Source organism: Rhinopithecus bieti, unplaced genomic scaffold (assembly GCF_001698545.2).
Source record: "Rhinopithecus bieti isolate Rb0 unplaced genomic scaffold, ASM169854v2 scaffold_3764, whole genome shotgun sequence".
NCBI classification, from domain to species: domain Eukaryota; kingdom Metazoa; phylum Chordata; class Mammalia; order Primates; family Cercopithecidae; genus Rhinopithecus; species Rhinopithecus bieti.
In genome coordinates, this window is record NW_016804367.1 from 708,424 (window position 1) to 732,226 (window position 23,803).

Consider the following 23,803-nt stretch of genomic DNA (forward strand, 5'->3'; position numbering starts at 1 on the left):
GGGACAGAGGGACGGAGGGACAGGGACGGAGGGATGGAGGGAGGGAGGGAGGGAGGGAAGGAAGGAAGGTTGGTTCTCAGAATTCTAGTGCAGTAAGAGAGCCAGACTTCCCAGGAACTGATCAAATTGCTGGAAACATGTTGGAAGACAGGTGGCCAGGTCTTTGCCTCTCTCTCATGCTCTTTTGCTTTCATTCTCTCAACATCTCCCTCTGGAGGTGCAGACTCTCAAGCCTCAGATAAGTTACGTCATCCCCAAGAGGTCTGTGGCCTGTGAGGAGCGGGCAGGGATGCAGGTGTGCCTGACCTAGCCCTGCTCCTCTCTGCAGTCCCACACTCCCCCTATAGCCAGCACCAGGCCTGCCAGACCCTGGGAGGAGAACCAAAGACAGGCCTGCCCTGAGGCACCTCACTCCTGCTGGCTGGAGAGATGGTTCAACAGGCCAGTTCCCTGCAGTGTGAGATGGGAAGGCAGGAGCTTGGAAGGAGTAAAGGTCAGTGGTTGAGAAAATGGACTTGGGTGTCAGGTCAGATTTAAATTCTGCTCTGCCACCTACCTGCTGTATGACCCTGGGTAAATTACATGGCCTCGTTAAGCTTCATTTTTCTCATCTGTAAATGGAGATGCTATAGAGTTATGAGACTTTTGTGAGATAATGCATCTAAAGCACAGTGCTAAGCACACTGTAAGTTATAAATAAACATTTATTCCTCCTTCTCTTCTTCCTCCCCACTCCTCCACATTAAAGAAGCATATAATCCAATCTAGGAAGGCTGGTCAAGGAGATTTCCCAGATTTCATCAGCTAAGTTTAGATTTAATAATACAAGTACCTATTCTATGGCATTTATAGTGAACTAGAGAAGGTACACTCTAGAATTTAACAGCAATGGATGGCCACTATACCATGATAGATCAAGCTCTTTGTGTTAAAGAACAGCACCATTTTCTAACTAGACTACTGTATATGATACCAGACTATGGTTTACGGTAAGAGTATATGGAGCCTATACTAAAGTTTATAGCAACAATATATAGCAACTATAGTATACGCTATGGTACCTATCTTTAACAATTATGTTGGATGATATAACAATGGATAACAGTTACCTTATACAGTAAAAGCACAGAGCAACTATACACTCTGTCTTTCTTACTGCACTCCAATTACATTGGCCTTCTTTTCATTTCAGGTCTTAGGTTTAATACCACTTCACAGAAAGGCTTTTCCAGGGCTTGCAATATACAGTGGGCCTCCCATTACACTCTTTCATAGCACCCTATACTCTCCCTTTATAGCTCTTGCCCTAATTTGTAATTATGTGTTTATTTATGTGACTATTTGTTTAATGATTGTCTTCACCTTAGACTGTAAACTCCATGAAGTCAGGACTTTGTTTACCTTGTTCTCTGTATCCCCAGTACCTGGCAAATGGGCTGTTGAAATAATTTTATTTTTCTATTCACTGACCTGAAGTTCACATATATGTTTCCAGAATGAACAAATGAACTAAACAATAGTGTTTAGTGATTGTGTGATGGCACAAAGCTACAGTGCCCCATGTAGAGTAACTAGGGCCAGATGCAGTCAGCCCCCAACCCTTTACCTTCATCTGCATGGCCTCCTGGCCCAGTTGTTTTAACTGTATGTTGTTGTGACAGGAATACTGCTATGCTTTAACCTGATGAGCTGCTGTTATAATTTAACAAACTGGATTCTCAGCCATGCTTAATTATTGTATGGAGCGTGATACTTTTAAAGGCACTTACAAAACCACATTTGGTCATACAACAGCAACCAAGAAAGGAAAGTCAGTTTTTACTGTATCCATTTAAGCCATGGGGAAACAGGCTGAGAAGGTAAAGAGCCATGTTCAAGGTCATAGGGTGCATCTAGGGACTCTCCACACTCCCACACATTGCCTTTGCTCTATAAGCTATAGGCAGAAGTGGAGAACTGAGGCTCTAATTTTCACTACTCTCCTGAGCATTCTTATTTGTCCTTGGACAAGACACTTCGCTCCCCTGGCCTGTTTCCCTCCTACTCTCTTGGAAGAGGGAAGTGGGATGAAAGGCACCTTCCATCATTTAGTAGAAGCACGGGGGAGAGGCTCTATCAAGAATGGGATGGCTACAGCATGAATGAAACTTGAGGACATTATGCTAATGTGATAAGCCACTCATCAAAAGACAAAGACTATATGATTCCACTTATATGATGTTCTTCAAGTGGTCAAATTCATACAGACAGAAAGCAGAATGGTGGTTACCAGGGGCTGGGAGGATGGAGAGAATGGAGAGTTACTATGTAATGGGCATAGGGTTTCAATTTTACAAGTTAAAAAGAATTTTGGAGATGGATGGTGGTGATAGTAGCACGTTATGAATGTATTTAATGCCATTGAACCCTACACTTAAAAATAGTTACGATGTTAAGTTTTATGTTATGTGTAATTTTACCACCGTGTTATAAAAAACAATGGCATGGTTACTGACATTACAATGGGAATATTTTCAGAGAGCTCTGGAAGGATCTGGGACCTAGGAGTCTTGAGGAATGAATATTGTAACTTCAGGTATTACAGAGCCAAGAAGCTGCAAGCGACTCCTAGTTGGAAGGCAACTGGAGTTGGGGGATGTTGGGCTGAACCAGTATAGAATCGGTTGGTAATTCTCAATGTCTTACAGAAAGCATGCCCACAATACATACTGCAGCATTTGCACACTCTCTCTTCCAGCTACTTCCTTGTCACTCCTTTTGCAGAGGAGAGAGCCCCTACCCCCACCTATGCCCCGCTGCGCTTTCTGACCATGGGTAATGCACAAGTTGCCTGCATTTGAAAAACAGACTTTCCATCTCCGTACAACAGTATGAAACCCTGTGTTGGGTTTGCATTTCTTAATTAGGTGCTTGTCATTGTGTATTCCATAGAGCCACGTATAAGTAAACAGTCATAGACCTTTGAATAAATTTATTGGTTTTATTTATGTTTCTGGGCATAAAAATCTATAATTACCAGGTACAGCCTCAGAATAACTGGTATTTAATGACAATTACTTTTTGTTACCATAGAAATGAGTCCAAAGTAGTTACCCATAATTTCTCATTTCCCAAACCTCACACATGCTGAATTGCAATATTACCATAGTAATTGCCTATTAGTCATCATAAAATACGCAGTTACCCAAAAGATAGCAGGATGCTGTGAAATTTCTCATCTTCGGAAAATCTCAGTATTTCTTGGGAGTGTGGAGGTGGGGTGGGGAGGAACAGGCCTCTATGGGTGGTACAGAAACGATTCTGCATTATAGCACAGACCTGCAGACCCCATGGTGGAAATGGAGGCTGCACAATCTGCAGACTCTCTCCATCATTATGGATCTTGGCCTTGGCAATCCTTATGTAGCAAAGGATGCTCCAGTGCAGTAAATCCAATTTAACTAAGGTTTGTTGAGGGCCTGCTGGGTGTCAGGCCCTGTACTGGGCCTTGGGGAAGCAGAAAGAAATCAGAGGCAGTTCTTGCCAATAAGAAGCCCAGTGTTTCCACTAGAAATATGGGTGTGATGCAGAAGATGCTGAGAGATACAAGAGGAGCTAATATGTAAGTGTCTCCTCACTGCACATTATGTGTATCGTTTCATTTAATACTCACAGCAGCCCTATGATGGAGGTAGTGTGATGCTCCTACTTCAAGTAGAGGGGGAGGTTGAAGCACATAAGTACCACGGAACTTGCCCTAGTTGCTGACCCTAGGCTGCTCCAGTTTTAACCTCTTGATACACTGTATCTTGAAGCAGAGAGTACTTCCTTCTGACTGATAGTGATGAAGGAGGGTTTTTGATGAATGGATGATATATGCGTTCACCAGACATAAAAGGGAGATAGAGATTTACAGAACAAAACATCATTAACCATAGCATAGGGTAAACCACCAGGGAAGGTATTTCCAGCACACACCGCGCACGCGCGCGCGCGCACACACACACACACACACATTATAACTGGTCTACCCACCTCTTCCACCTCAAAATCTAGAGGAAGAAACATTTCAAACTATCTAAAAATAGAACAGAACCTAAAATCAGCCATATAAAATATAAATACATATCAATGTTCTATTTGTTCTGTAATAGCATAAAAACTGCCTATTTTTTTCATCAACGTAGAAACAGAAAACAAAGATCCACAGCAAGTATTGCCCTGTTGAGAGATCTGCCAGCCCCTCCTCACTCTGAGCCTCCGTCCGTGCCCCAGTCACATTTCCCTGCTGGGTGCCTTATCACAGCATCATGAGAAACATTCAGCCCAGTGCCCTATCCAGGCCTTGCCCCCTCTGCTTGCCCACCTCTAGGCACAGATTGTTCCCTCCCTTCCAAAGCATCATGCTGTGCTGATGCCACCTCTGACTGTTAGAGAGCACTTTGTTTTCAGGCTGAAGCTGCCAGCATGTAACTTCTGCCTCTGCCCTCTGAAGGATTATTCAAGGCCAGTCCATCTTTCACATGGTAGCCTTCAGCCATTTGAAGATCATGTGTTCCCACCCTTCCCCACTCCCTACTCAATCCTACTACTGCTCCAGGCCAAACATCCCCAAAGCCTTCCAACTTTTCATACGTAATCTGAAATCCATTCCCCTCTCTGTCCTTCCTGCTGTCCTCTGAAAGCGTTCCAGATGTTTGTCATTGTCTGTCTTTGAGGCAGGGTGTCCAGGACTGAAGGGCATCATTATAATGATAATAGTGATGATGACAGCTAACATCTATTGAGCTTTCCGAACCTGGCACTATTTTAGGCATTTTGCATTTGTTGTTTCATTTAATCCTTAGAACAAATGCATCATTATTCTAATTTTACAGATGAGGAAACTGAGACACGGGTAGATTAGCTACCCCCTTCAAGTTCATAGAACTAATTAATTCATGGACAAGGAATAGAATGGGGTCATCAGAAGCCTCATTCTGGGGACCACGCTTCTTCTGATACAGCCCACATGCACACATTGCTGTCTGACATTGAGCTCTCCTCAGCCTAAATCTTTAAATTTTTCCACTTGCTTTTCCGCTAAGCTACAACTCCCCCATCTTCCCTTAGATCCTTACAAGAAGCCTGTGGTGTAGGCAGGGCAGGAATCACTCTCCTTCTTGAAGCCAAAAGGAAATCAAGCCACAGAGAGGCTAAGTAACTTGCTCAAGGTCACACAGTGAGTGAGCCACACAGTTAGTTCAGATAAAGCCAGAGTGACAGCAGGGGCCGGACAGACCCTTACCTCCCAGAGACTGTCTCCTGCTTTATGTAACCTGAGTGATGTTTCTGTGGAGGCTGAAAGGACACTGAGGCTGGCAGTGTAATCAGGTGTCTAACCCACAAGTGCACACCGCCAAAACCAATTATTCAAATGAGCTTCCCAGCCAGGTTCCACGGAAAAGGCCAGATGGCTAGATGTCTGTGAAGGCAGCTCCTCATCTCTGTCCCTGCAAGCAGCTGAATAGCAGTTCAAAGTTAGAGTTGATAGCAAGTTGATCTTAATAATTGATTCTACAGTGAAGACAGGCCTCTGAGGAGACAGTAACCCAAAATTAGTGGCTAGGGAGTCTGGAGGAGCAAAACAATCTGATAGAATCAAGAACTTCATCATTTCTGGTCCTAGCTCCTAAACCACTCCTTGAATAGTGCCAGTTTTTTATGTAGAAATCCTTCGGCGGCTCCCCGTTGACCCTCAGAAAGAACCAGAGCTCTTTAGCCTGGTATTCAGTGTCTGCACAATGGCCTCAAACTTTCTTTTCAGCTTCCTCTCCCACTGTCCACCTTGCCCCTTCCTGCATCCACTCCCATCTGTTCCTCTTGCCTTCCTGGGCTCTTTCCATTGTCTTAAACCAGCCTGCTCTTGTTCACATCTGTGCTTTTGCTGGCATTCTGCTTCCACTTGAGAAGACTTTTAATTGTTTCTTCCCTGTCTTCTTTTTTCCCTCTCCTGCCCTCCCAACCCACCAACCCATCCCCAAGCACATACTTTGTACCATGCACTGGGGAATATGAGGTGGGCTTGGCCCCTGTGCTGCCCTTAAGGAGTTCACAGTCCAGAGAAGAGATAACTGTGCTGATGGAGAGAAGCCCAGGGATTCCCAGGTTGTGAAGTCACTGAGGAGGCACCTCTTAACCCAGCCAAAGGGTTGGAATAGGGCAAGTCAGAGAAAATGTCTGAAGGAAGAGCTGTGTGAGATGAATCTTGAAGGGTGAGTGGGTGTTGGCCAGGGGAAGAGAATGGCAGCATGTTCCAAACCAAAGGAATAATTATAATAAATAACAACACAGTAATATAATAATACGAAATATTAATTGAAAGCATATAGCTGCCAGACACTATTCTAAGTGTTTTATATGTAGTACTTCCACTAGAGATTTGGAGTGATAATTAATCATACTCCTGCTCCTACTCTCATCCTATTCCTACAATTTAGAAGGAGATACAGGGATCAAAAAAAATAGGAGTCAAAATATTAGCTGTATTATTGATAAAAGCAGGACCTGGAAGGCATCGTCTATATCTGTGGCCAAACTTTCCTCCTTTACTTCACTTCAAAATTCAACTTTCCCATCAGACACAAGCAGAAAAGGAGGCAAAAAGCTTCCTAGAAAGCACACCATGTGGCAGAAAGAAGACCAGAACAGACCCTTCAGAATTCCAGATCCCAAAAACACATGCTAGGAGGGACTAGGCCCAAACCAGCTCTGCTTCTTTTCTGGAGCTGACCAGTCAGATAAGTTCCATCTCCTTCCTTGGGAAGAGAAAACAAGGGAATGGAGAAGAAGACCTATTATTTTCATTCCTGAGGACGGAAAGTTACCATTGGCATTGAAAACAACGGGGAGTTCCTTCCAACAACCTCATGAACCTACAAGATAAGTCTTGTGTTACCCTCATATTGCAGATAAGGAAACTGTCACTCAAAGAGAGGTTAAGTCATTTGCCCAAGTACTGCCTTTAATAGTAGGAGTTCCAGGAATTACACCCAGAAATTTGACCCAGAGCCCTTTGAGGCTTGCTGCTTGAGCCCTGAGTGAGTGAGTGGAGATCCTTGAGGAATGCCAGGTGCTCTGGTGTGGTTGTTGCATGTGGTCCAGGCTGCATCCTACATAGGGTAAAGTCTGGGCACCACACAAAGGAGCCAGCTAAGAGGGCAGGTGGAGGGTGGAGTGTAGCACAGGCTTGACTAGCCTTGAGACTTGGCGGAAATGCATCAACCCACAGAGGGGGCACCTTTTTGTTATTGGCTCACAGGCCCTATCATGTGCTACCCTTGCATAGGGTACAGATTGATATCATAGTGTAAGAAGTATAGGAGTAACTGAGGACCAGATTGTGAAGGATCCTGAACGTCATACCAAGAGCAAACCACAAGAACAGCTAACATGTGTAGCACTTATCTCAATCTAGATGGTGTCCTGGGCATTTTACCTATATGATTTCATTTAGCCCTCAAAACAACCCTCTAAGGTAGACAAAATTCCCACTTTCAGTTAGAGCTAAGGCACAGAGAGGGTCAGCCACAAAGATACAATGTGTTGGCCAAGCCAGGGTTTTATCCAGGCCGTGTGGCTCCAGAGCCCACACTTGACTCAGAGCCATTCTCAGGCTTGGTGCAAGTAGGTGAGAGCCTTGCTAGCACCCAGGTCTTGTGAAGACATAAAAGACTTTTATGCCCCTTTTTTTGTTTCCTCTGTCCTTTTTCACTTAAGAAACTGAAGTGGTGAATTTTTAGCCTCAAGGGCCAGTGTATTCCTTCAGAAAATGTCCTCCCTCAGACCTTTCAAAAGGAGTAAACTCCTTATCATTGTTCTTATATAGAGAAAAATAATCCTTTGGTTCTAGAATGGACTTCCCATTCTACCCCTGAATAGCCGTGTGACCTTGGCAGACCCTTTCTGCCCTCTTGGCCTCAGATTCCCTGTCTTTGAAATGTGGGGATTGGGTTTTATGAAATCTCAGGTCCTTCCAGTTGGTCACTGACTCTAAGAATTAGATTTAAGTTGCAATGCTGGAAATCCACCTGAACCCAGTGTTTGTTGCTGCCAAGCAGGAGACAAGATGAATCCCTGGAGTATATGCTCTGTATGGGAAGGGAGAAGGCACTCTAAAGTCTCTCCTTACACACTAGGAAGAATTTCTTAGGGTTGGAGATAATCCCTTTTCCAGATGTGATCTGAACACCCTTGTCCCCAATCGTGCCACTTTGCCAAAAAGGCCACCATTATAGGGTAAAGACCTTGCTGAATGAACCTTGGAAGAAGAAAAACTAAGTGCTCATCTTGGCTTTGCTATAAACCTTGGGCACATCCAAGGCTGCTCCATATGGATGTGCAGTTTGTGTACTGTACAAATGTTCAGTGGTCAAGGGGTCAATGGGGCCTATGGTCTATGACTCTGCTCTCAATCCAAAGTCTGGCCAAACCAAGTGGCATTATTCTGTACTTTACCCACCCAGAAACGGCACCTGATTGCAACTTATTACCCTAGGTGGTAGGGGGCAGCACCTTTCGTCAATTTGCATAAAGGTACATTTTATGTGAGTCCCTCATTTGAAACTTAGATTTACCATTTAAAAACTATAGATGTTGCATCTACCTCTCACTGCACATGAGGGATAGTCCCTCTATTAGGCTCTTACCTGACTCCTAGGACTGCAAAGGCAAAGTATAATGGTGGCTAAGAACATAGGCTTTAGAGTTGGGCAGACTGGGTTCAAGCTCTGCCTCTGTCACTTGTCCTTGCTGGACCATGGTCAAATTACCACTTCTGAGCCTTTATTTATACAGTTCAACTGAGAGTCAGCTGTGTACGAGACACTGTGCTAGCACTGAAGACCCAGTGACAAATGAAATAGATTCAGTTGCTGCCCTCTCAGCACTTTCAGGTCTTTAAGCAAACAGATGAATTTGTCCTAGGTCACAAAGCTACTAGATGGCAGAACTGGGACTCAAACCCAAGCCTTCTGCCTTTGAAGCCTATGTTCTTATCCACCCTCCTCTCAGTCTTCACAGTCCTGGTCACAGACATCTCCTCGTCATGATGATCTAAGAAGGGATGTGAGGAGAATGCTTTAAATATCTTGGTGGTGGTGATGGAAAGTGGATGTGTTATGATTATCCCTCGTGTTTGGGACAAAGGGCACTGCCTGCCATCCTCCATCTACACAACAGCAGAGACCAACCGACATGCTAAGCATTTTTCAGGGGCTGTTGATGACAGATTATCTGGCATTCTGACACGGGCCAATCAATAGAGCTGGAAGGTGCCTCAGGCCAAGGGCAATTGAATCCCAACCTTTTAGTGGCATTAAATAAAGCAATATTTATTTTGCTTTTGGTGCAAATATACCTAATCCAATCCAGCTCATTGGTAATGCTGAAAAACTGCTGTGTTTGGGGGACAGTTGCAGGCGTACCTCATACATCTCTGCTTGTCAATGCCACTGCTCCTTAGAGCAGCCTGGCGGTGCTCAGGGCAAGATTGATCAGGAGCCGCCAAGCTGCCTTTTTCTCTATCCTTCTTCAGAGGAGATGAAAAGGAAATCATAAGGAGGGGAATTGAAATCATTGCTCTCATTCTAGCTGCCATTACTGCGAACAGGGATAAGGCATGATGTCCTTCATGAGATGGAGCTATTTATTTGCGATTTGAATAACATTCTCTGGAACCATTATATCTCTGCCATTGGGCAAACGAGAAAGAGAACAGGATAAGAAGATGAGACAAATGAGTAGCTTAGTGTCTCTTTTATAAATCACACAGACTCACAGACGGCTGGGGGACCTCAAAGGTGACTGTGAACCATCCTGTCATCAACAAGACCTGGGTTCAAATTCCAGGTCTATATCTTACTAGTTGTCAAGTGACCCTCTCAAGATCAAATCTTCCTTGGATTTTATTTCCTTATTTATCAAGTGTCGATTAATAATACCTATCTCATTTGATTATTGTGAATGAGTCTAGCATTTAGTAGGTGCTTACTTTTCAAAATATATCTGAAAGTAACTATGTTTGCAAACCTGCAAGGTGTTCATCCATGCTTTTGTTAATCTGTTCACTCATTCATTCATCCAATAAATGTATTGAATCTTCTCTGCACCTGGGTTTATAGTAGACAGTGTTGGAGTCGGGGTGGGAAAGATAACTCAGACATTATCCCTGCCCTCATGGAATTCACAGATTAGAGGAAGAAAGAAAAGATACTTAAGAGTATATCCAACTCAAAATAAAGACATTATATATTATGCAGTCATATGTAAATTTGGCCTCTATGTATTTGCATTTTCTAGAATGGTCCTAATGTGAAAGATTATTTCGCACTGGTACCATAAATAGCCCCATTCTTGTCAGAACATAGGTCTTAATTTTGAGCTCATGCAAAATTTCATCTTAAAACAAATAACAGAATACAAGAGCACCAAGGAGACAGAGACACAGGGCAGGGACCCAGGATTTTGCATTCAGTGACTCTAAACTGGAAATCATAGGAGTGAGAGCCTGGCATCTGGAGGCCACCTTATGCATTCCTCTGTCTTTAGGCAGCTGCTTTTTGGTCCTGAAACCAGTAAAGAGAAAGAGCCTTTACCAGCCTTGGCCTCTTGTCCATATAGTCAGTTAGGGACACAAGCAGAACATACTAGCAGCCTGTTAGAAATATGCATAATTGCTGACCATTTTTACTTCCCTAACTTTGCACATGCTATACTCTTTCCCTGGAATGCTCTCTCATGCCCTGACTCTTGGCAAACTCCCATTTGTGTCCCACACATCTCAAATGTTGAGCAATGCATGCAATTAATGTTAAGATATTGGTCATCCTTGACTAGTTGGTGTTTCATTTTAAAATTCTATCAACACTTTTCTAGAATATTTTGTTTTCTTTGAATTTTAACTCAATTGGAAATATATGCTTCCTCCAAGTCCCTTACTCTGGGAGTAAAAAGCCCAGTTATTGATGCTTTAGAATCATATACTGAGAGAACTGAAAGAGATCTCTGTGAGTGAAGTATAGCATTCCATTTTACAAATAAGTGCATAGAGCCTGGGGAGGGAGGTGACTTTTCCAAGATGACATAGACATTGGAGGTGCAACCTGTACCCCAGGCTCCTAACCAGGGATCCTGCATCTTTACTGAGATGTTTTGTTCAGTAAATACTTAATCTAAGGATAGATTGAGTGCCATTAGAAGCATTCGTTTAAAATCAGCTCAAAAGGTGCCCATGCAGGTACTACTCACTGAAGAATATCACAAATGCTTTAGCTTCTAAAAAGCTCTAGAGTCTCTGAGGATTGAAGATGCCTTTGAATCACCAGTTACATTCTATTTTTATTGGCAGGCTGGATCTAGGAGTTGACCTTTCAGGATCTCTGACCTCTAACACTTTTCCTTCAGTTTTGAAGTTCTTTTTTGAATCAAAGAGGTTTCCTGGAAGCAGCATAGCCAAGTGGGGACATTATGAGGTCCAGGGATGGGACACCTGAGTTCCAGTCTGGGCCCTTTAGAGTACTTGTTTTGTAGCCTTGAGAGAATGGCTTACCTCTTCTGGCCCTCAACACTCCCGATAGAAAATTGAGGTTTATCATGTGACTGAATGGTTGTGAGAACTATATCATATGAGACAGGAAAATGCTTAGGAGGAATGAAATGTTTGTTCAACAACTACTTCTTCGATGTCTGCCATGATCCAGGCTCTTTATCAGGCACAGGAATACCAACATGAATAAGATAGCATCCTTGCTCTTGAGGAATTCATGGTCCAGTGGAGAAGCGGACTCAATAATGACCACATCTTGTGCTGTAGCCACTTTGCTGAGGGAGAAACAGATGCTGTGGGAGCAGAGGAAAAGCACCTACCCCTCATATGCAGGGAGTGAACGTCCTCTTCTACTTCCTGGAGGAGCTGATATTTAAGTTTAGACAATTTCAACAGACAACTTCACTGTTGTCACTGGCTATCATTTGTTCAATGTTTATGTTTTTCTGAGAATTCTGCTGATCCACTTACAGACATGTGTGTTCATGTATGCAATCCAGAAAGTCAGGGTGGTTATCTTCTTTATATCTATGATAAAACAGAAGCCTATAAGTGCATTTCAAATAAAGAAATTTAAAAAAGATCACACAGCTGGTGAGGAACACAGCCAGAACTTAAACATAACTGTAAGTCCCAAAGCCGCTGGTCCCCACAGTATAACCCTGTTGTTCTGTGCAACTGGGCAAGACTGAGAAGGATGGAGGAAGTGACTGGGAGACACATTCACCTAAAAAGGAAAAAAGAATTTTCTAATGGAAGATTCAAGAATGAGATAAGCTAACTGGAAAGGTAGTGAGTTTTAGGTCATAGAGGTGTCCTAGAGCAAGCTGGTGACCTGCCCAAGACAGTGCTGAGGACATTCCTATTTGGAGGCAGAGGAGAGGCACATAAGTAAGCATGTCTAAGGATGCAGTTGTTTCATGATTACATCCTGTTGTCAAGGGTAATATACCTTTCTAAATATTTAGATGCTCAGTGAGGGCTGGAAAAGCTCTGTGAGCACAGCAGCCAGACCAATGATTCCCTCTGTTTGTTGAGCAGTCATTGGGAAGTGGACAATATAGGGGTCTGCCAGAATTTTCTATGAATTATTTCATAGGGCCATCTGATTAGGGATGCCTTCAGCTAAAGTTAACAAGGACTGACTCTAGCCACTTAAGCAAAAAGGGAATTTATACGAAGGGGCTTACAGAATCACGCAAAAACTGGTAGCCAGACTTGAAAACCAGAGCAATTAACTAAGCAGCTCTGAAGGGCCAGAATACTCTGCCTCTGTTCCACAGTAGCACTGCTGCACAGCACTCCCTGCTGCCTCACATCACCCAGTCCCAAGTTTACGTCCTGGGCAGGAGTGGCTGGTGCCTGAGCCCGGGTTTCCCATTGCTGCCCTGGCTGCCGGGGAACAAAGAGGTAGTATCTGGCTGGCTTCCATGCAGGGAGATAGGGCACAATCATGGCCTTATCTTGTAATGATGAGAAGCAAACTCACCCCACCCAACCCCCCATCTAGTAACAGTGTTAGATGCTGGGCATTCCCCAAAGAACATGGACAGATGTCTCCTACACTTGGGAGGGAACAGAGCATGGATTTGAACTCAGATCTGCCTAATTCCAGACTCAAGGAAGAGAAGAGGTCATCCCTGACCACTGCTGCCCATTCCAGCATCCTATGGACTGTGAAACTATTAGTCCATGTCATTCACATAGGATATAGCATAAAATACTAATACAGTACAATAAAAACAATAATATAGCATTTTTGAGTTACCATTATGTACCAAAACCTATACATTAGCTCATTTAATACTCACAATATTATCCTGCATTATAAATCGATATAAACCTGTAAGCATATCTTCTTCCTCCTGCTGGATTATACATTTCTTGAGGTTAGAGAACATCTCTTATCAATCACTCTATCCCAGCAACACTACCATGGAGCTTGGTGTGTAGAAGGTTCTTAATAAAACTGTGATGAATTGCTATATTTAACTCTTGCCTCATCCTTGTTCCCTAAACCAGTCTCTCCTCCTTAATTTCCTTATACATTCTCAAAAGCAGACAGCTTGCTTAAACTGTTTGTTCCCTAGAAGAGCATAGACATTAAAGCTGGACAGTCCTGGGTTTGAAGCCTGCTCCTCCATATGCTGGCCAAATTACCCTGAGCAGGTTTCAGATGAGTGTGGCTGTGAGGCTCTCTCTGTCTGTCCTTAATCACTTTCATGAGTAGCAATACTTCAGATAAGAATATTTAAGAACTGCATGGATATGTCTGTAGATCAAGGCACTAGTCACAGCAATGAATGTTTCCTTTCTGAAAGACAATCTAGTGTAGTCCGAGGAGAGCAGAGTAAGGAGAGCAATTGGTAAGATTTTGGACTCGGAGAATCAGGTTAACCTGAGCTCAAATTCTAACTCCATTACATAGTAGCTCAGTGACCTTAGAGAAAGTTACTTACATTTTCTAAGCCTTTGTTTTCTCCTCTGTAAAATGGTAATACAGGGCTTGTATGAGATAAAAGCGAAAATGAAATAAGATAATTCGTGTAAAGTTACATAGTAAGCACTTCTTAAATGTTAACTACTGCTGCACTTACCACTATAAGCTCAGATAGAAAAGATGGCAGGAACTACATCAAAGGCTAACAGGAGTTATATTTGAGTGACAGGAAGATGATGTTACTTTTTTTCTTTTTTGCTTTCTATGTTGAGGACCATTTTTCATTTGTAATAGTGATTTTATAGTCAGTCAATCCTCTTACCAAGCAATTCTACTTCTGGAAACTGTTCTAAGAAAAAAATTCTGAAATGTGGAGAAAACTTTAGGGATTAGAGTATTCATCAGTGCATTTTGAAAATAGTGCAGCATTGAAAACAAAATAAATGTGCCACAGTGGGGAAATGGCTAAATGAATTATGGGGGTTCATATAATGGGATAATATGTCATATTATAACACTATTACAATGCTAGTTACAAAGAGTTTACTAACAAAGAAAAACGCTCATGTTGTAATGGCAAATGAAAACGGGACCCCTTTGCAAGTTCAAGATCAGGAGGTAACTTGCTGGCCTAGAAGGTGAGCATCAGTGATCCCCTCTGTTTAAAGCACAGAGAATGGTTGGTATCAGGCATCACTGCTCTTTTGGAAATCCTGGAACACAGAGAACATTTTTGTGCGCTCCTCTCCACTGAGGATGTGGGGTAGGAAGAGTGCAGTCCATGATGAAAGAGGTTCTTGAAAAGCTTGTGGTCCATTTGTGGAAGCTCCTTCTCTACTTGTAGCTGGGGGAAATTTAGGCCTTGAGAGAACAAGGGACTTGCCCAGGGTCACATAGTACACCATCAGCAGAGCAGGGGACCTGAACTCAGTGATATCTCCTCTGCATACCCTGGGGGCATTATCCCACACTCATGAAGGATGGACTTGCCAGAGAGGTTAGGCAAGACGCTAGTGAAAATCTGAATGTGGAGCGAAAGGATGTTCCTGGAAGTTTCCGCATTATTCTCCTCTGGTTCTCACTGAGACAAAAGTAGCACAGTGATAAGAAATTGGGTTCTCCCAGTCCCTCCAGGGGCTTTGAGGAAAGAGACATTTGAAAAGAGAAGGCTTATGCCCTGGTCTCCTCAAATCCACACATACAACTGGCTCTCAGGCTCAGCAAAGGAATGGAAAGAACATAACCCTATGTAACTGGAGAACTTGAATCCAAGTCCAAGTCTAAAATTTCTGGAAATCTCCAGTCTTCTGCTGTACACTGTCATGGGAGGTGAGGTGGGAGGAGACAAGAAGAAGACAAGAAGACCAGGTAAAATATGATTACAATTCTCTGGGCCTTGGCCCACACTTAAGGTGATACCAGAGGAAGTAGTAAAAAGGTATTGGGTTATGGTGTATTTTGAAGGTAGAGACAATGGATTAGCTATAGGTGTGAGCAAAGAGGCATAATGGAAACACCAGTAGTTTTGGCCTGAGCATTTTTCTCAGCTGCAGTGTGGAGATGTGCATATGTGTCTATGGGTCATGTGTCTATGGATGCTGACATGAGACTACACTACAGAAATACTTTGGAATCTCTCTGTGACTCAGTTTCTCCCTCTGCAAAGTGGGAATTGCAATAGTAGTGACCTCACAGGGTTGTTGATGGCACTGAATGGATTAACTCATATAAAGTACTTAAAACTGTCTCTAGAAAATGATAAATGCTAGGTAAGTGACATAATCACTGCTCCTACTCCTAAGCATATTTTGACAAGTGAGAAGCTCAGCTTGTCCTGTCTATATTGACTCTTACTTCGGGTACTGCCTAGGTGTTCTCTGATGGGGTTTGATCTGAATCGTCACTGGCTGGATCCCTCTCCATGGGTCCACCCTACCCTGCATGGAGTGAAACAACTCATCGTCCAGATGTACAACGACCCAGTAAGTAACTGAATGCCCTCCACAGCTGCTGATCTATGGCTTGATCTGGGAAAGGGAAGCGTTGTATTGGGAAAGTCCACTAGAAGTTGCAAATTAGGAATACATAGCTAAAACCAGGGAGGCACTAGGCCTGCTCTTCTCTGAATCCAACAGACCCAAGGACCTTCTCCCAATCTCTTTTCCTGCAACCTCTTACAAATAGTGGATTCAGTTGTGGAGGCCTGGTGGGTTAAAGGAAATATATTGGAGTGTATCCATATTTGTCAAGGATCTTTGGTTACAAGCTAAAGAAATACAACTTGAATTAGTATAAGCAAAGTAGAGAATTTATTAGAAGAATATCAAGGGCATGTCATGTAATTGAAGACTGTAAACTGGCTTCTTCTACACATTGGGAACATGACTGGTGAGTGTCACATCCAAAGGTTCTCAACACTACAGCAACTTATGCTCATTTTCCAGTTCCAGTTCCAAAAGGATTGTGGTTGACCTAGTTGGGAGGACATGCCCACTTCTGGGCAAGTCAGTTCTGGCTCAGGAGAAAGAATATGCAAGGACAAGGCAGCCTCTCTGGAACCACATGGTTGGAGTTGGAGGGTGGGTTGGTACTTGTTTTCAGAAAAGAGGGCCTACCATTTCAGAAGAAAGAAGGGGACATAGGCAGATAGAGCAATGGATGTCCACACCAAGTTTGCTCCCTGGGGCAAGTTCTTGTTTAACACGAGAAGACAGCAGAGTTTCATAGCTTACAGAAGTGAAGCAAACTACAGTATTCTGTCTCTAAAGAGCAATCGCAGAATGGGTGGGACAGACCTTTTTTACAGGTTGGGGATATGGGAAGAGGTAGAGAAATAGAACTTTTTAACAACTAAAGCTGCTTGAGAATGGAGTGTGTGTGTGAGCTATGAGCTTTGCTTTACTAAAAGTGTTCAACTTTTAGTCCTGTGTCACTAAAAGTGTTCAACTTTTAGTCCAAAAGGGTGCACAGAGGAGACTCAACTGTTGGAAGACATTCTAGTGAAATTCCATTTGAGTCCCTTCCAACTTCAATGACTGATTTTATGGCCCATGACTGCTGTCAGGTGAGAGATGGTGATTTCTAAGACAACAAAGGTCACACAGTTGGGGTACTTCAGAGATGCACCAATGTAACCCATTCTGCTTGCCCTCTTTGAGGATCCCAGTGAAAATTTCCTGAATTAAAGAGCAACACAGGTATTGATCAGATTAAGCATTTGTGCTTAAAAACAAATGCATGTATTAGAGCAGGGATTAATGAAAAAGTCAGTCCTGAGGTGCAATGTAGTTTTCTTGGCTATGAAACTCAACTGTAATCTTGGTCCTCCTATGTGAATTTTGCTTTCCTAGGTCCTTTCACAGTATACCTTTTGTGTCACAGCTTGCATAACCATAACTCTAGGATATTTGCCTCCTTCCCCAGTTCATCCTTCTTTGTCTATAAAAGAAGGTGTGAACTGTGCTCACCAAATCCATATGCAGAGATAGAATGATTATGGTTTGCTGCCTTTCTCTAAGCTTTGAAACCCCACTGTCTTCTAGTTCTTACAGACACGAACTTGCCCCTGACCTCTCAATGTCATCCTGATCAGCTTTCCTTGCAGACAGAAGCTGCTTCTGATTTTCTCAGGAAGTATCTGTAGTCTGCAGAATTCTGCCCTCCCAGGCTTCTGTGTTGACCGCAGTTGCCCTGATAGAATCGCAATACTTCCTTCTCAAGGAGAACAAGCTCCTACATTTTTTTTTCTGATTTGGCTGATAATAGATATTCAATAACTGCATGTTGAGTTAAATTGGATTGAACACAGAAAATCCTATTATGCCAAATGCAATATGGCTTATAGATGCAAAACAATTATTTCCAGATAGGATGATGAGGCACAGTAAAAAACAAACCAAAAAAACATAAAAATGACATTGGACCAGAAGGAGTGACAGAATGGAAACCATTGAACAAAGTGGTATTTTAGATAAATCCCCAAAGAGAGAAATGGGAGTTGGGGGCAGCCTGGGGGAGGAACACAAGGGAAGTAGGTTAGGGTTGCTACAGAGGAAAAGGCTTCAGCATGCCATTGCTGTCATTAATTATTGATTTACTCACAAACAACTGGGTGCTCGTTCATGCTGCAAAACACAGATCCAGCCGGAGTGAGTTACAGAGATGTTAGGAAATGATTTGCGTCATGAATACATTGATCATCAGCTGGTTAGATCTTAATAAGTACACCTTGGGGGCAGAGTTAGTTGTATAAGCCATTTTCTTACTGAAAGGCTACTCATTTATGCCTCAAGCAAGGGTGTGGAGCACTAATATAGGAGTCAAGCTGGCCTGGAAGAGGATCCCAGCTCCCTTGGTTCCTTCCTCTCTTCCCCACTCTCTCTTTCCTAACTCAATTTTTACTCCACTTTTTCCTTTCTTCTTTACACAAATATTTATTTATATATGGGTTTTCTATGTGCACTGAGGTTCTACTAGTGAAAAAGAAAAACCCCAACTCTTGCAATATAATGGGGAAATAGACTTTAAACAAGTAAATACTGATAAATATATATTTATAAGATGTGTCAGGGGTTACCAAGAACAAAAGCACAAAGTATGACTTCTAGGTATAATGGTCATAAGTCTTGGCTTTCCTGGGGCAATTCTGGTTTATACCTGTTGTCCTGGAGTATCTTTTAACAACGTCCTCTTTTCACTTTCAAAACTGTTCTGATTTGGATGATAAATTATACAGTCTCTCTAGTTAAAAATGATGCGAGGCCACACGCGGTGGCTCACGCCTATAATCCCAGCACTTTGGGAAGCCGAGGCAGGTGGATCACCTGAGGTCAGGAGTTCAAGACCAGCCTGACCAATATGACAAAACCCGGTCTCTACTAAAAACACACAAAAAATTAGCCAGGTGTGGTGGCACATGCTTGTAATCCCAGCTACTCGGGGGGCTGAGGCGGGAGAATTGCCTAAACCTGGGAGACAGAGGTTGCAGTGAACCAAGATCGTGCCACTGTACTCCAGCCTGAGTGACAGATCAAGACTCCGTCTCAAAAAACAATAATAATAATAATAATGCAAAAACACCTAGCACAGTGCTGGTGTGTAGCAGACCCTCAACAACCATTACCTGGATCTGATTTAAATTCACATTTGACTTCAGACATCTTTGTGCCCAGTTGCAAACACTGCAGTGCCCTGAGGCATCTGCCTTAACAGCTTTAAGTGCATTTCTGCTCCTGAACTTCAGTATCACATACATAGTCACTCAACCCTGAACTATCTGAACTGCCAGGACAACTTCTGGGCTTGTTTCTAAATGCACAGCCTCACTCCTCCTGTCCAGATTGCCTTCTGCCCACAGAATCAACAAGCAGAGAATCAGCAAGACCCTCCAAATCAACTGTCATTCCTTCAGGCCCTGTGCTGGGTGCTGAGGAGTTCGCAGCCTGGTGGAGACAGACATTTACAGACAGTTACTCTAGATGCATTTATAGAGTGAAGCACAGGGGTTGTGGGAGGCCAACCCAGGAGGCAACACCTGAGCTGATACATGAGGGATGCTCAGGTCAGGGAGGACTTTCCAGGCAGAGGAAACAGCATGTGCACCTGCCCTGAGAGGGTGGCTTACTCAGGAGACTGGAAGTCATTCAGTGTGGCTGGTACCAGGGGCAGACAGAAGGGGTAGTTACGACACAGGGAGCAATCTGGACTTTATTTTCATGGGAATAGGCAGCCACTGAGGACTTTAAGCAGGGAATTGACAAATTAGGTTTACATTTCAGAGAGACCCCTCTGGTGCCTGTTAGAAAAATAGATTTGGATGGTGCCAAACTAGAGACTGTGAGACCATTACAGCTTGCTGCTGTGGAGTTGAAAAGGAACAAGAGGAGTCTAGCGGTAATAAGGAGCCAGACCTAAGGGACATGGTGACTGTGGCTGATGGGAGAGGAAGGAGTCTTGCATGATCCCTATGGTTTTCACTTGGGTAGCCGAATAGTGTGGCACTTTTCCTGAGATGTGAACCCAGGAGGAATAGTTAGTAAGGGCCAAGTGATGCATTCATCTTTAGAGGTGCTCCGTGTACAGTAGACCTGAAGTGATATGTCTGGCCTGCACTGGAAGGCTTCTGGAATGAGCCCTTCTGTGTGCTTCTAACCTGGCAACAGGCACCTACTGTCCTCGTATTAGTGATGACATTGACTTCAAAGACTGCTTTCCTAGCCCTGTGCTCACTAAAATCTTACCCCTCTTGAGGACATTGGGTATTAAATGATGATCTTGAAAACAAAGTGTTTAACCAGGAGGACTGCCCTGGACCTGAGATATAAAGTGTTTCATGCTCCACTCCCATGATAGCTCCCTGTGGACACTGTGGCCTGGCACCTGTTTGCCAGTTGTGATTGATTGTCCCCCAGGGAAAGGGTCTGGTTAACTCATCTCAGGGTCTCTAGTGTCCAGCAGAGACTGGACACCAGACATTGAGCAAATGATGAACCGAACCGAGAGCTTCTGTGCCTTGGTTTTAGAAGACTTTCCTGATAAAAGGAAGAACTGAACCACAGACCCCTCCCCAATCTTCTCTCTCCCTCAGAATATCCCCTGATCCCACTGCCACCATCACTGTGCCCTCCTTTAATGAAGGCTCTGATCTGGTGACAGAGGTTTCCCTGCAACCTGCTGAGATTGTCCAACACTCCCAGGGATAGAAACTGAGATGGCATCACCCACTCCCATTCCCATGAGAGAGGATTCTGATCATCTTCACATACTTGCTTCAGCCCCGGACTCAGCATCTACCCCATTTTACCCCCCCTCCTCATTGAAATTAGCTCTCCATGGCCATCAAGGGCTCACTCAGATTCCAGATCCCTTGTCTTCCCAGTCCCTAACCTGTCCTCACCATCTAACCATATCTTGTTTGGGAGTTGCGCTGAGACATTTTGATATCTTTAGTGGTGGTAAAGACCAGGGAGCCAGTTCTAACTCTGCTGTAATCCAGGCCTCTCCTTCCAATTCTGATTTTAGATCTGAGATCTAATTAGCACCGGAAATGATATTACCTTTCAGGCGAGAGCTTACCCCCTATCCACGGAAGTTTGGCTTTCTCCTAGCACACACACCACACAGTATGACAGTGACTTCACTTCATACAATCGGCCACACAACAAGAGTCACTCACCCACAAGGCCACAGACAGCGTGCTCCTCTCACAGCTATATCCAGTTATGATCTTAGAAAGCTAAGCCCATATGTGAATGGGCCTCCTAGGACCATCCATCTGCAACTCCACTAGCATCTTACTATGTACCTGTCAGGGCACCCAGTGTTTGATGAAGCTAAATAACAAAGTAATGTTTGCTTTAAAATCCTCAGTTAATTGACTGCAGCACACATTTTTCAATGTTCCCATTTGCAAGACTCTTGAGCTATCTCTAGGGTTACAGAGATTAATAGGGCAGAGTCCCAGGTCAGGAGAAGCTTACAATCTGATGAGAAGGCCAGACCCTTATGAAATTTTAATTCCAGGCAGTCAGGAAGGTGTGCTATAATTAAGTAAACACAGTGCTTTGGAAACATGGGGCTGAAAGAGATTAATCCATGTGGGGTGGGGGGTGGGTGATCCAAGGAAGCTTTTTTGAGAAATCTGCATTTGTGCTGGCCCTTTAGAGATTGGTAATACTTCATCAGGTGGCTGAGCTTTGGAGAGAAGGAAAGTTATAGGGAAAGGGGAGAGGGCATTCCAGGAAAAGCTGAGCAATGGAACGGAGGTGGAAGACCTCAGCTTCTGGGCTTGGTGTGCAGGATTTATAACAGGTAGCTGTGAGAGGGCATGTGAAGTGCAGGCTGAGGAAGCCCATGGATGGGTTTGAACACTGCCCCAAGGCATTTGGCTTCTTCCTATGGCCCAATGCTCTCTTCTTACTAAAATCAAGGTCTCAGGCCCTCTTTTACATTGATTTTTAATTGAATTAAATACCACAACTAAAAAAAAAAATCAAAGCAATGAAACAAAGTGCCACTTGTTAGGAATATTCCAGCATATATCCTCTCTCAGTCTTGAAAATCAGAGTAGTCAGTGGAGAGTCCTCAAAGACGCTGGAGCAAGGGAAAGAGAGATCAATGAAAAACATTTCCAGCCACTCGATTCTTCAATCTAGAAATCTTGGAGTCATTCTAAAATTTAAATCCACCTGGGTCTGTCTTCCCTGCTTTAAATTCTTTCAGTGGGCCTGCATTACTTCTGAAATAAAGGCTAGTGTTCCCTGGCATGCTGTTCAAAAACATGCCCTATTCATTTCATTCAGTACCTTTCTGTACTCCCAGAACCTAGCACAGAACCCGGCACTGTAGAGAATATTCTGTTGAATGATGAATTCACAGATGAATAAACAATGCATGCTTTAGAAAATTACTAAGGCTGCAGTGTGGAGACTGGATCAAAGGAGGTGAGACTATGTGGGAAGAAGGGAGACCAGGTAGGTGCTTATTGCCATAGTCCAGGTGAAGAATGATGAGATCCCAACTCAAGTGAAAAGGCTGTTGCTAAGAAGAACCCCCCCAGGGTCTGTCTGGGGAGGTGAATGGGTTTCCACCAGCCCTTTCCTTTACCTCCTGAGTCCCTCGGAACCCAAAGTTGCTATTTTGAGAGGTTTCTACACTCCGAGGTGATTTTCCCCCGTTTACTAGAGGAGAAAGGCCCTCCTCAGCTCTGCCTGTGTTGCTATAACAACTTGGCTGCAGCTCTTTTAGACAGATCCGTTTCCTTAAATCATTTAAGGAAAATTAGCTGCCATAACAACGCAGAGCAGTTTTTAAAATAGAGCAACGCGGGGCTGGCTTTTTTTTTTTCTTTCCTTTTCTTTTCTTGCCTCCTGCAGTCCTTAAGATAAGCTGCTCCCTTTCTGTCAAATAAATAAATAAATTATAACACATTTACTTGACAAACAGAGCAGCTGGTGACATGGTCAAATAACACACACAGAACCAGCACTCATTCACACCAACCCACAAAATACACACACAGATACACACACGCACGCAACATAGCCATATGCAGAAAACACATACATTCACAAATCAAACAGAAAATACGTATACATGAAAACATAAACATGGTAAATAAAAACAGGCACATAAACAAGTATGCAGTTCTACATAATCACACCAAGGAGACGTACAAAAACACACAGCACAGTTTCACCATTCAATTAAACCGAGGTCTGTTCTCAGGAGAAGCAGAGGTCCCACTGGGTCACCAGGCTAGAAGGCCCTCAGATGGCAGCTCCTCACTAGGAACCAAGGGATCCGAGTGTGCATACCTGACAGGCTTTCGAGCCCATGGGCCCGGAGGAGATGCTTTTTGTGGAAGGAGTAAACCCACTTTGTGGAGGGTGAGAGGTAAAGGGTACCCCTCATACACCTCACATACACACTCAGAAATAAACTAGGAGGACAGGAGACCATAGCCATGGCATTCTGGGTGAGGTAATTCTTTACCCCCTATGGTAGAATGTTTATCACTCCCTAGGAAAAGACAGAACCAGCCCTGTTAAAAATCACATCCCAAGGGCGGAGCAAGATGGCCGAATAGGAACAGCTCCAGTCTCCAACTCCCAGCGCGAGCGACACAGAAGACCGGTGATTTCTGCATTTTCAACTGAGGTACTGGGGTCATCTCACTAGGGAGTGCCGGACAATTGGTGCTGGTCAGCTGCTGCAGCCCGACCAGCAATAGCTGAAGTAGGGCGAGGCATTGCCTCACCTGGGAAGCGCAAGGGGGAAGGGAATCCCTTTTCCTAGCCAGG

The 23,803-nt window shown here is 43.7% G+C and overlaps 1 protein-coding gene across 1 annotated transcript in view; it reads left to right on the top strand.

Annotated features, from left to right (window-relative positions):
- Positions 1-23,803, top strand: part of AGBL4 (AGBL carboxypeptidase 4) — a 736,988-nt gene that overhangs the window by 605,534 nt on the left and 107,651 nt on the right. Inside the window, exon 6 of the mRNA XM_017867524.1 lies at positions 15,874-15,985. Within this exon, the coding sequence (XP_017723013.1) occupies positions 15,874-15,985 (112 nt within the window). The remainder of the gene's footprint in view (positions 1-15,873; positions 15,986-23,803) is intronic.